The 12620-nt window shown below is 48.9% G+C and overlaps 1 protein-coding gene across 1 annotated transcript in view; it reads left to right on the plus strand.

The window, feature by feature from the left end:
• The window catches only part of FAM117A (family with sequence similarity 117 member A), a gene marked incomplete at its 5' end in the record, with an annotated part of 40734 nt that overhangs the window by 24346 nt on the left and 3768 nt on the right, over window positions 1-12620 (plus strand). Inside the window, 5 exons of the mRNA XM_080923538.1 lie at window positions 751-920; window positions 8407-8502; window positions 10098-10208; window positions 10666-10800; window positions 12146-12344. Coding sequence (XP_080779664.1) covers window positions 751-920; window positions 8407-8502; window positions 10098-10208; window positions 10666-10800; window positions 12146-12344 — 711 coding nt within the window. The remainder of the gene's footprint in view (window positions 1-750; window positions 921-8406; window positions 8503-10097; window positions 10209-10665; window positions 10801-12145; window positions 12345-12620) is intronic.

Below are 12620 nucleotides of genomic sequence, written 5' to 3' on the forward strand. Positions count from 1 at the left end.
CTCTTCCTAAAGCTTTGGGGCTCTTGCTAGGCCAGTGCCTTCGCTCTCCTGGAGCTGCCTGGGCTGGAGGAAGCAGTAAGCACCATGCTGGGCATGGCGGTACACACCTGTAATTCCAGCTGTTTGGGAGACAGGCAGAGGGATTGTAAATTCAGAGTGGGGCTGGGCTATATAGCCATTCTGGGCAATGGAGCAAGATCCTATCTCAAAAAAAAGTGGAAGGAAAATAGGGCTGTGGAATACAGTTCTTGTTTAGCCCATGTAAGGCTCTGGATCCAGTCTCCAGCACCACAAAAAGAAAAAAAAAATTGTAATTAATTGAGTTAAGTTTGTGCAGCAAAGATTCAAAATGGATGCAGGAGGAGGGAAGGAGGGCAGAAAATGTAAAAGAGGGGAAGAAGGCTTGGTTTTATGAACATGGAGTTCCCTCTAAGGCTGGGAAACGGCTCCTTCAGGAGTCTCTCAGGGTAGATAGTTGGGAGTGCTGCGCTCAGAAGTCTCCTAGAGCAGGAATAAAGGGCATTGTAAAGGGACCTCTGTGTCTACTGTGAAATAGTGAGAAGAGATCCCAGTGAAGAAATGAAGTCAGGATCGCTAGTCAGACAGGATATGCTTTTGTTGTTGTGAGTTCTTTCAGGAAGGAGGAAAGACATGGCAGGCAGGTGAGGTATCCTGGGAGAGAGGAAGCAGTTGCCATGATTCCTTCCTCCACGCTGATGCCAAGGCCTTGCGGGTTGTGCTCTCTTTCAGCTAGTGTCCCGTGTTCGGTGGCCCCAGAAAAATCAGTGTGTAGGCCTCAGCCACCCCAGGTCCGGCGTACGTCCTCCCTGGACACCATCCTCAGTTCCTACCTTCTGGGCCAGTGGCCACGAGATTCGGATGGGGCCTTCACCTGCTGTACCAATGACAAGGCCACTCAGGTAATGGGATGGGGGGGAGGGCTGGCTGAGGAGGCCACTGGTGACTTCTGTCACAGAAGTGACTTGTTCTGGGTTTGGGATGTACATGGAAGCTTTTCTTCTACTATTTACCTGGATTTTGCCACTTTGTTTTCTTTTGTAAACATAGGTGAAAATGAGTTTGTGTTTCACCTGCCTGGTGGAAAAGAGATATCAAGCTGGGGTTTACAATCTACATTTCAGGGTTTACATATGGAGCGTCTGCAGCTGACTTTGGAGTTTGGGACTTTTAAAATGAGATTTGCCTTCCTGAAGCTAAACGAAGGTCAATATTTGGTCAGGTTTGGTTGGATTCCCTAGGCATCCGAGGAAGTGACCAAAGAGTGCTGAGCCAGGGTGGACCCCATTGGGTCAGTAGGAGTAGGGCATTCCCCTGAGGAGCTACGCCTTGCCAGCCAGGCTAGGGCTGCTCCAGGGCACCACTCCCAATCCTGCACAGCCCAGCTTTCTCTCCTATGTGTTCATGAAGAGCCCTGTCCTTGGAAGATCTCCACAGACCATCTAGTAGTTCACGTGTCCATCTTTTAGATAAGATTTGTTAACTTGAGCAAGAAGTCATCTCATCTGGAAATGTCTCAGATGTTTCTTAGTCTGACCTAGGACTTCAGTCTTCTTAGCACTTAAGTTGGTAAGAGTAAAGCTCCCTTTGGGGGCAGCAGGGAAGAACACCTAGCTTGGCCTGGCCTCCATTATGGGTGATAGGACAGGATGGGGCGAGGCAGCTCTTCCTTTGCCCACTGCTCGCCACATGACAGCTGGGAAGATGGAGCTCGTGCCCCATGCAACTCACTCTGTCTCCTCAGCACATCCCATCAGCTCCTTTCCTTTTATGAGGTCCATCTTCAAATGTTTTTAGTGGACATTTGAATGTCCACTCCTTTCCAATGGGAACAATATTTGGTTTCTTTGAGCCTGGTTTCTAGTTCCCTGAAGGCCTGAGAACAGACAGCCAAGGGATGTCATGGGGCTGATGCCTGGCAAAGTTTAGAGGAACAAGATTCTTCCAGAAATGCCCCTTGTTGCACCAAAAAGAATTGAAAGAAATTTAAAGCAGTAAGGTGACATCAATGGCCAGTCCTCTGTAGATGTGCAGGTAGGAGGTGACTGGGAGCCCACACTAGTCTCCCTTTATCCTTATGCAAGGAGAAAGATATGCTTTATTCCTTGTGGGCTTGGTAGTACACACTTCTTTCTCTATGGTTCAGGCCAGATAATGTAGTTAATCAAGGAGGGCTTCCTGCAGGAGTGGGGTTTGGGGTTGTTTCAAGTAGGTAGACTCATGAGCCTCTTGGAGCTGTATCCCCACCTCAGTCATTTCCTGTTTGCCAGCCTCTCTCCAGTAACCAGCCCACTCCTCATATAGCTTTCTCTTTGTCACCAGGCAGAGCTGGCCTCAGACATCTTTGGCCAGTGGAGTGGCCTGGGTTCTGAGCTGCATGTTTTTGCTTCAGCTCCAGCTGCAGGCCAGATCTTTTATATAACAAGTCTGGGCTTCTTGCCACAGCAAGACAGAGGTCAGCGATGTGCCTCCGTGGGTCTGGCAAGGCCCAGCCCTCCAGCTTTCCTCTTTCCTGGGATGGGCTCCAGCCCTCGAGGAACTCTTAGCAACCTGTCAATATTGTGGCTGCAGGCAAGAGGTGGGAGAATTCTGATCAGTGTAAGCGTCCAACCCCAAGTGTGTGCTCAGCCCGTTTCCCAGGCCTGCTCTTCAGGGAATTTCTGCTCCTTGGTTTGGGTTCCACTCAAATTCCTGCTTGAGGCCCCTGTGCCTGGCACATGCTGCCATTTTTTAGCACTGGCATTACACTGTGAAAGCTTTAGGCCCAACTGCCATCTCCCAGAAGGCCTTGCGCTTCCCCTCTGAACAGCAAGAGATCGCCCAGAAGGATGGCTAAAGAAGAAATGTTCAGAGAAAGAGGAGCAGGGAATCTAGATTTATTAAGGTCTTTGAAAGCATGCATGTGTGTGTGTGTGTGTGTGTGTGTGTGTGTGTGTGTGTGTGTGTATGTATGTATGTAGTATGTATATGTGTGTTTGGTTTGTTAGGTTGTGATGATGGAGATGGAGCCTAGGGCTTCAGGCAGGCAAGGCAAGGCTCATGCTCTACCACTGAGCTACATCCTGAGTTCATTAAAAGCTTTGGGCGAGCCAGCTATTCCTACCCTGCCCTTTCAATTGCGCCCTTTCTCTCCTAGACACAGCAGTGAAACATTTCATGGTCTGCTTCATCCAGCCTAATGGCAGGTACTTGTCACTGTTCTCCTGGGTGCCCAACCTCCCTGTGTTGGAGGTGATGTCATTCCTGACACTCCCAGGGATATGCTTTTCAGTTATGGCTGAGGCTAAGCAGCTCCTTCCCAGAAGCTCCCTTAGAGGGCCTTGCTCATTCCAAGCCAGTGTCAGAGCTAGGCCCCAGACACAGAACACCTGCCATTAGAGAGCTGAGCGTGCTGTGGACACTAGCTCTGTCCATGCATATGGCAGAAGAGAATGAAAAGCACTCGGCCTTTGGGTGTCTGGCAATGCTGTCAGTAATCCCAGGATCCCCTTCCTGACCATGTCCAAGCTTTCAGTCAAGTACAAAGTCAATCCTCAGGCAGCCATAGATTGAATAGGAGCTACATTCCTCCTCACATATGAGGCAAGAGGAACAAAAACAACTCTTCGAGAAAGGAGGAAGGGGTGTAGTCGTGACACCTGGGGAGGGGCCATTGTTTTCGATGCTTGTATCATTTTCAGTGTTGGGGATAGAACCCAGGGCCTGCACATGCTGGCCGGATACTGTATTCCTGAGCTAGACCTCCAGCCTGGCTTGTTTTGAGCCAAGAGGACCAATGTGAAGGTGTGAACGAGTGTTTCCAGCATTGACTTTGAGAACACGACCAGACCAGTGAGGAGGGTCCCCCAACCCCACCTCCTGTGGCATCTCCATCTTCTTTAGGAAGTCCTGTGTCTGAGAGGAGTTTTTCAGAATTGTCTAAGTTTATCCGAAAGTGTTTTCTCTTCTGTGGCCCACCCTTCCCCCAGGCCATCTGGTAACCCAGAGCTGGCCACCAAGTACTTTGAGTTGGCCTCTCTTAGTGGCTGGGCCCGGGCCCAGTGATGGCAGCACATGCCAGTGGCTGTGGTTACCTCTCTCCCTTCTTACTGGGCAAACTTATATGAGCCTCGTGCTCTTCTGGAGGGAGGAAGTGGGCTTCCCACAGCTAGGATGACTGTTTGAGCAAAGTTCCCCAGATGGCGGCATCCTGCCCACAGAAGGGACCTTGGGTACCTCCCCTGCCTGGCTCTGTTCACACTCGCTTCTTTCCATCCCCATTCCTGCTTCATTGGTTGGTAAGACGGGGAAAACCTCTGTGATCCCTGTTCCTGCTCCCTGCCATTTACCTCTGACTTACCATTAGTCTGAGGTTTTGGTTTTGTTTTTATTTTTTAAGATTTATTATGTTCAGACACATCAGAAGAGGATATCAGATCTCATTATAGATGGTTGTGAGCCACCATGTGGCTGCTGGGAATTGAACTCAGGACATCTGGAAGAGCAGTCAGTGCTCTTAAACCATTGAGCCATCTCTCCAGCCCTAGTCTTGAGTTCTTAACAGACATGTCTGTTAATCATCCCAAAGACCAGAGGCTGAGGCAGCCTACTGGTTGGAGAGGACTTCCTTTCAGTCTTTCCTTGCTTCGGGGAAGAGGTCCTCCCTTCCCCTGAGCTACTGCCTCAGTGTTCACTGACAGCACATGACCCAGTGTGATTGTCACAGACCTTTAAAAAAAACTGTTTTGTTTTTGTTTTTGTGGGCATAAGGGCTCAGGCACAGAGCCTCTTTTCCAAACTAGTGACTAAGACCAGTAGTTCAGTGCATGGTTTGACAATACAACAAATACTTGAAAATAGGGCCATGATGGAAAATCTGAGGGTTGTCTAGTCACCGCTAAGCTAGAAATGATGGCTTTGGCCATCTGCAGCCATAGTTCTGGTGCTGGCCAGTGGACTGCCCTCAGAACCTTTTTGTTTGGCTGAAGTCCTAATGGACTGGCTTCCTTCTGAACTGAGCTCAGCATGTGCTTCTATGACCACCTATCTATCTGTCCCTAGTCAGGTCCTGTGCTGCTCTTTAATTCTCACAGGTATAGTGGGTAATGTTCCTAGGACCTAACCCAGCTCTGCACTTGGAGCATGCTCAGGAGCCAAGTCACTGAGACATTGAGGGCCTGGACTCTTCCCCTCCTGGTCATGACCTCCAGGTAGAAACTTAGCTGTGGAGGGTCCTGTCTTCCTTGATTTTGCTGCTGTTAGCTCTGTGGGAAGCTGTCTTCCTCTTCCATGCCCATCTATCCTTCCACACGCTGCTCTGGTATCTTATAATCCCTGACAGGGCAGTCAGTCGTCCTCCATGCATGTCTAGATTGGTACAGCAGCTGCAGACCTGGCTGCTCACTCATGGTTAGTAATCTTGCCTTTCCCTCAGTTGCTCCCTAAACCAGGGTATGGAGAACGTCCATTCTAGTTCATGAATCTCCTGACAAGCATGGATTTTTGGTCCCCTATGTCCAGATTTTCCTCCACACAAAGGGGTATCTAGTATAACCACACTGCTGCCCCACAGCTTGGCCTGACCCTATCCTGATGACCTCCTTGAAGTAGGTCTTAGCTGTGACTTTACTGTTCCCCAAAGAGACCATGATTGAGGCCTTTGTAGTGAGGCTTAAAAAAAAAAATCTTGAGCAATCTGGGGTACACTTCTCCCCACTTGACATACTCACTGCAGCTAGAGAGGCAGCAAACTAGACCTTTGTACCTTCCCGGCTTCACAGCACTCACACCAGCCTGTGAGCAGCTTGGAAGTCCAGCAGCCTTGGCATGTTAGGTTCCTTGGGCTGCTTTAACAGTTACCCCAGGCTCTGTGACTTATGGCAGCAGATGTGCATTCTCTCAGAGTTTTAGGTTCCAGAACTTTCCAAATTTAGTTGCAGTGATTTGACACAAACACATTGGCAGGGCAATGCTCTCAGTGGTGTTTTTGTTTTCTGTTTGTGGCAGATTCCTTACTATGTATCTCAGGTTAGCCCGAAAGATTGAAGCCCTACAGCCCAGCTTCCCCAGTGCTGGGACTGTGCACAGGTACTCAGCACCCAGCTCAGGATACAGTGCTCTTGGGAGAGTCTTCTTACCACTTCCCTCTTTTGGCTTCCAGTGGCTGTTGACTTCTTTTAGCTCATAGCACTTTGCTCTGGCCTCTGCTGTAGCAGTCACTTTACTTTATTCTCTGCATGTACCAGCTCCTCAGCCACTCTTTCACAAGAACACTTTGGTAAGGCAGGGATTGGTAGTAAGGCATGCCCATTGTAGATGTTAGAGAGCAGTAGGTGAAGGGGGGGAGGGGGGAGAGAGAGAGAGAGAGAGAGAGAGAGAGAGAGAGAGAGAGAGAGAGAGAGAGAGAGAGAGAGAAAGTAAGTGATGCCTTCTACATCACACAGTGCACAGAAGTTGGTAGGAAGGTGCTGCTGAGGGAAGAGAAGTTGGAAACGGATTAGGAAAGGAGATGATACCAACTACTATGGTGATCTTTTCTCTACTCCTCCTCCCGTCCACATCTCCCTGTACTCCTTCACATCTCCTAGAAGGTGGCTGAAACATTTGAAGAGTTGCAACCTGACCCAGCGTGCTTCTTTTGAGCGCGGTATCTTCTCAGTGGTAAGAAGGGAACATCATCCTCTTAGGTTTTGCCATCTCTCCTCTGAGGTCTTTGCTCCTTTTCCAGAGGTGACAGAGATGTGCAGGACTCAGCTATACTTGCAGCACTGGTGACCTGCATGCTTGACTTAGGCACACCAACGGAGGAGGTTGTGTGTTACTGTGGATCCTCGTGGATGATCAGGAGATGGGCTGTGTCCTCCCTGTCAGCCGTGTAGCTCTTCTGAGGTCTGATACCCTGGTTTAGAGATTAGCTCCTTGGTTTCCAGAGCCTGTGAGAACCAGTGTTACCTGAGGGCCTTGGGGTACACACCTGCATTCCTGGCTGTACTTTTCACAGAGGAAGAATGATGGGATGAACCTAAGGACGTGCTCCCTGGGGATGCCAGTTGTCTAACCCTGGCTATATTCCATAGCCTGATAAAGGTCCTGTTCATGGGCAGCTGAAGACAGGAAGGGCCAGAAGCTCAGTCTACAGTGGCTTCTCTGCATGCAGCTGTCACACCAGGCGATCTGTTCTCAAAATCCTGGCTCAGACTTGCCCTGTGAGCTCCTTTTAGCAGCTGTTGGGTGGTGAGGAGTCTTGTTTTCCCCTGATCCTCCCCCTCTCTGTGTACAACAACCTCTGGGGGAGGTCAGCAGATGCTTAAAGAAGCTGGTTCCCAGGCCTTGTGCTTTTGGCAGCTTGTACACAGTAGTCAGAGAGGAGCTAGTCCCACCAGAGCACGCCACTTCGGCCACTCCCTTGGTGATGGGGAGGGATCTGGGCCTCTTGAGCTTCATGCTTGGAGCCAGTATCTTCCTCTTTCAGTGGAGGCTCCTCCACTGCCATCTTGGGTCTCCTGTCTTCATGCAGCAGAGGGAAGGCAGCAAATGGAACAAAGAAGGCCCATGGGGAAGAGGTGTGAGCAGACCAAGAATCAGTGCTGGATTCACAGTTCTAGCTCCATTTTTCTGAAACTGTCTTTTCCTGTCTATGCTGGAGGAGTTTGGCATCCCTGACATTCCCTCTATGTGATGAAATAAGCTTAAGGCATAGGGAGATCTTTCTCCTGTTTCCTCTTTGGGGTCCTGTCTGATCACTTGTTTTCCATAGGTTCCCAGGCACCTGCCCTTGGCTGGGCTCATGAGGAGAAAATAAAGGATAAAGGGCACTTTTTAAAAACTATTTATTTATTTATTTATTTTATGTAGACACACCAGAAGAGGGCATCAGATCACATTGTAGATGGTTGTGAGCCACCATGTGGTTGCTGGGAATTGAACTCAGAACCTTTGGAAGAGCAGCCAGTGCTCTTAACCTCTGAGCCATCTCTCCAGCCCAAAAGGGCACTTTTGAAGCTGCCTGGGAGAGGGATGGTACTTGGCCTCACCATTGGAGTGTGCATCCAGATTGACTAACACATGTTTGAAAGTGGTAAGGAATGGCTGATGTAACTCAGTAGTAGAACACTTGCCTGGCATTTGCAAGGCCCTTGTTTCCATCCCCAGCACCAAACACACAATAAAAAAATAAAGGAGAGAAGGTCAGCACTGTTGGGCCTTAGGGAAGGTTTCCTGGAGAGTAAAAATTGAGATGAGGCCATGCACGTGGTTTTCCTGCCTGAAAGGATAAAGTGGGCTGAGTGCATCTATGAGGTTGATGAACAGATGTGAGAAGGCTGTACAGGCCACTACCTCTGTCCAGGAAAGCCACCTGGCTGCCTCCTGCCTATGGGGCTGCCTGTCTTACTGTATGTCTTTCTACAGACACCCCTATCCTGGCAAGAGCCAGAAGGTGAGCGGGCCAGCTTCTGCATGCACAAGCGATCAGCATCGTGGGGCAGCACAGACCACAGAAAAGAGGTAATTACCTTCTCCCTACATTCTTTATTTCCTGACACTGTGTGACAGCTTTATCCGAGGATAGCTAAACCTCTCTTGCTTCCTGCAGCCTCTCTTTGAGGAACCTCAGCCTTCCAGTGGCTTGGGTGTGGGGCCTTAGACCCTCTTGCTAGAGAAACTCCAGCTAGTGGCTTCTGAGGAGTCCAGCATGCAGGTTGGGAGAGTCGTTTGCTTAGTTCCTTTGAGGTTGGACTCTGGTGAGTAAGTCAGAGACTGGAGGATGGCAATCAGCAGCCCCCAGCCTCATACTTAACCATCCACCAGGTTTCCTTTTCAAAGAAGAGAAGAATAAGCCTGGGTTCCTATATACTTTTTCTTGGCCCTCCTCCCTCTGCCCCAGGAGGGCTGGAGGTATTGACACCAAGGAGAGAGAGCCATAGGCTGGAATTCCAGGGCTTCTAGCCCAGGTCCTCTGACATGTCCTGTGGCAGCTCAAAGGAAAGGTCAACTTAGCAGGATTCATCCCTGACCCATTCACAGAGGGAATTCACAGAAATGACAGTTGTTTCTGCCCTCCCCTGCCCTCCCTGATTCTTAGAGTACTGAGAAAATGCACAGCAACTGGACTGTAAGCTTCAAGTCAAGTGGAAATGTAAAATGTTCTCAAAGCCTTGAATGGCAGAATAAACAGATTCTGCACAGGAAGGGTGGGGAGTCATGGTCTTTCATGGTCTGATTGATCCTCAGCTGCAAGTCTAAAAGCACATCCTGGGCTGGGTGATGCAACCGGAGGTAGAGCCATCCTTAGCATGGGTGAGGCCTTTGATACAATTTCTCATGTTGTAGTGACCCCCACCATAAAACTATTTTAGTCAATATTTCTTTTTGTAAAGATGTATTTATTATACATAAGTACACTGTAACTGTCTAAGACATACCAGAAAGAAAAGGGCATCAGGTCTCATTACAGATGGTTGTGAGCCACCATGTTGTTGCTGGGAATTGAACTCAGGACCTCTGGTAAAAGAGTCAGTGCTCTTAACCTCTGAGCCATCTCTCCATCCCCTTGTCGATATTTCATAACTGTAATTTTGCTACTATTAGGAATCGTAATGTAAAAGTCTGATATGTCTCCTCCAAAGAGGTTGTGACCCACACACAGGTTGAGAACCACTGATCTAGGGGATGCATAATAATTTAAGAAATCAAGGCTAGGGCTGGAGAGATGGCTCAGTGGTTAAGAGCACTGACTGCTCTTCCAGAGGTCCTGAGTTCAATTCCCAGCAACCACATGGTAGCTTACAACCATCTGTAATAAGATCTGATGCCCTCTTCTGGTGTGTCTAAAGACAGCGACAGTGTACCCACATATATAAAATAAATAAATAAATCTTGAAAGAAAGAAGGGAAGGAAGGAAGGAAGGAAGGAAGGAAGGAAGGAAGGAAGAAGTCTAGCATCAGGCTAGCTAGCTTAGTTGAGCCTCTGGCTGTCATGGGTTAGCACCATTGATGTCCATGCCCCTTTCAGGTATCTTCATAGACAGGGTCCTCACCTAGGGGAAAGAACCAGTATCCTTTGGCTTGCCTCACTGTCCTTTCTCCTTCTCTTCTGCTAGATCACCAAATTGAAGCAACAGCTACAGAGGACAAAGCTGAGCCGCAGTGGGAAGGAGAAGGAGCGGAGCTCCCCTGTCCAAGGAGACCATGCAGTACTGGGAGCAGTGAAGGTATGCTGTCTCCGCTGACCACCAGTTCCCCTCTGTCTTCTTTCATGGCAGGCTTCTGTAGTGGTCAGAGGTCTGTCCAGCTGTGCAGCACTGAGCGACATGGATGCTTGTCAGGAGAAGTTTTAGTCCAAAGTTGGGCTCCACTTAGTGGCCTTGGAAAGGCCCTCACTGTTCTTACTGTCTTTTTCCTCTGCCTCAGTAAAGGCATTGACACTAGCAGCATCTTTCAGGTGTCTTAAAACTCCAGCTCCTGGAGAAATCCCCTCTCAATGGGCTAATGGGCAATCAGAGAAGCTTATCTGTAGTTGGCAATATCCAGTTCATCTCCCCCCCCCCCACTTGGAAAAAAGGTGAAGAAAAAAGTTATATGGATATGATCATCCCCTCCAGTCATAGCTGGTAACTGTCTGGGGCTGAGTGGGGACATTGTCTGATTGCTTCATCTGCCTCTCCTTAGGCATCCCTTCCCAGCCTCCCCCCAGGATCCCCAGTCCTGAGACTCAGCCCTTGTCTGCACAGAAGCCTAGAAGGGCTCAACCAGGAGCTGGAAGAGGTGTTTGTGAAGGAGCAGGGCGAAGAGGAGCTGCTGAGGGTGAGTGGTGGCTGCCCTGGCAGTACTAACCGGCTGTTTCTGCATGAGGGCAGATGGCAGTGCCACTCTTGGGGACTCTCAGACTGTAGCTCTGGAAGCAACATGTAAACACCACCTTCCAGAAGTACACAAATGGAGTTCATTTGTCTCAAGTAAACTTAAGCACAGGGGTAGATGGGTGTCACTAGGGAAGGCCTTGTGGTGGGGACAGGCATGTATTTGCTGTGACAAATACTCAACAAAAGCAACTCAAGAAAGGAAGTATGTATTCTGGCTCTTGGTTCCAGGGTGTGACCCATCATGGTAGGCAGTCATGGAAACAGAGGGACGGCGGGTCACATGGCAGCTATGGGCATGATCCAGAAAGCAATGAGTGCTTGGGCTCAGTTTGATTTTTACTTTTTATTCCATTTGAGACTTCTACCTGGGTATGGCACCATGACCATTTATGGTGGCTCTTCCCACCCCAGTTAACCTAATTCAGGGAATGCCTCACAAACATGCTCAGAGACTGTTTCTGCTGTGATGTTAATGTCCATAAAGTTAGATTAACCACGATAAATGAACATAGAGAGGGCCCCTGCAAGGAGGAAACCCTCGGCTGACTGGACACCCTTACCCACATGTGCTTCAGCTCATGCTACCTTACATTGTCACTACTTCCCTCCTTCTCTCTCCTACCGACGGGCAGTTGCTATATTCAGCCTTCCTTCTGCCTCCTCCTAGGCAGAATGACCAGCTACTTCTTTTGCCGTCTCAGGTACATTTTTATATTACACAGTTCAATTAGGGAATGGCAGCTAAGCTGTATGAACGTAATTCTGACGGGCATAAGCCTCAGTTTGTTATTTGTTATTGACGAGCTAGTTTTTATTTGTTTTGTTTTGTTTTTTTTGCTTTGTTTTGTTTTGTTTATTTTGAGACAGGGTCTCACTATGTAGCTCTAGCTATCCTGGAAGTCCATGTGTAGACTAGTCTGACTTTGGCAGGAAGGTCTCTATGAGTTCAAGAACACAGAGATCAACTCACAGAGATCTGGGTGCTGGGATTAAAGGCATGTGCTACCACACCCAGCTCCTGGCTGATTTTTAAATGGGATATGTGTGTGATTCCTTATGCCCTTAAACACATGCACATAACTAATTCACTGGGGGTCCAAACACCATCAAATGTTTAAAAAGGAAGGTATAGGTATTTAATGTATGATAACCGTCTGACATTTGAGGAAGTGATATTCTTCTGTCCTTGAGGCTAAGAGAAAAGGTGCAGGGAGTCCCTTGAGGGTCACTGCAATGTCACAGACTTGAGAAGTCCCTGGACTGAATCTCTTCTCCTTCCTCATCAGATACTTGATGTCCCTGATGGGCACCGTGCCCCAGCTCCTCCACAGAATAGCAGCTGTGACCATTTGCTTCTCCTGGAGCCAGGCAACCTGACTAGCTCTCCCTCCATGCCACTGACATCCCCCCAGCCTCCTGGCCAGGCCAACCGTGAGGAGCACCAGAGTGCCACCGAGGAGCTGGCAGCTATCCACAATAACAAAGGTAAGTCATGGAACTGGAGTACTAGAGCTGGCTGTGGGCTACAGCAGGGGCTCCACTGACCTTTCCCGTGAAGCATCCCAGGCCTAGCATTGTAAGCCAACCAGCTTCTGTGTGAGTCGTTCTGGACATCATACCTGTGATAATAATGGTCCTCACAGTACTCTGACTCTGTTTATATTATAATGTCTCTTACCCAAAGAGCATCCTTTCCCATCCCTATTATTTGACTGAGGTTCATTCAGGCTGCCAGGGTAGAAAGCTAGCCCATCTCTGTTC

This window comes from Micromys minutus (assembly GCF_963924665.1).
Source record: "Micromys minutus genome assembly, chromosome: 10".
In the NCBI taxonomy this organism is placed as follows: domain Eukaryota; kingdom Metazoa; phylum Chordata; class Mammalia; order Rodentia; family Muridae; genus Micromys; species Micromys minutus.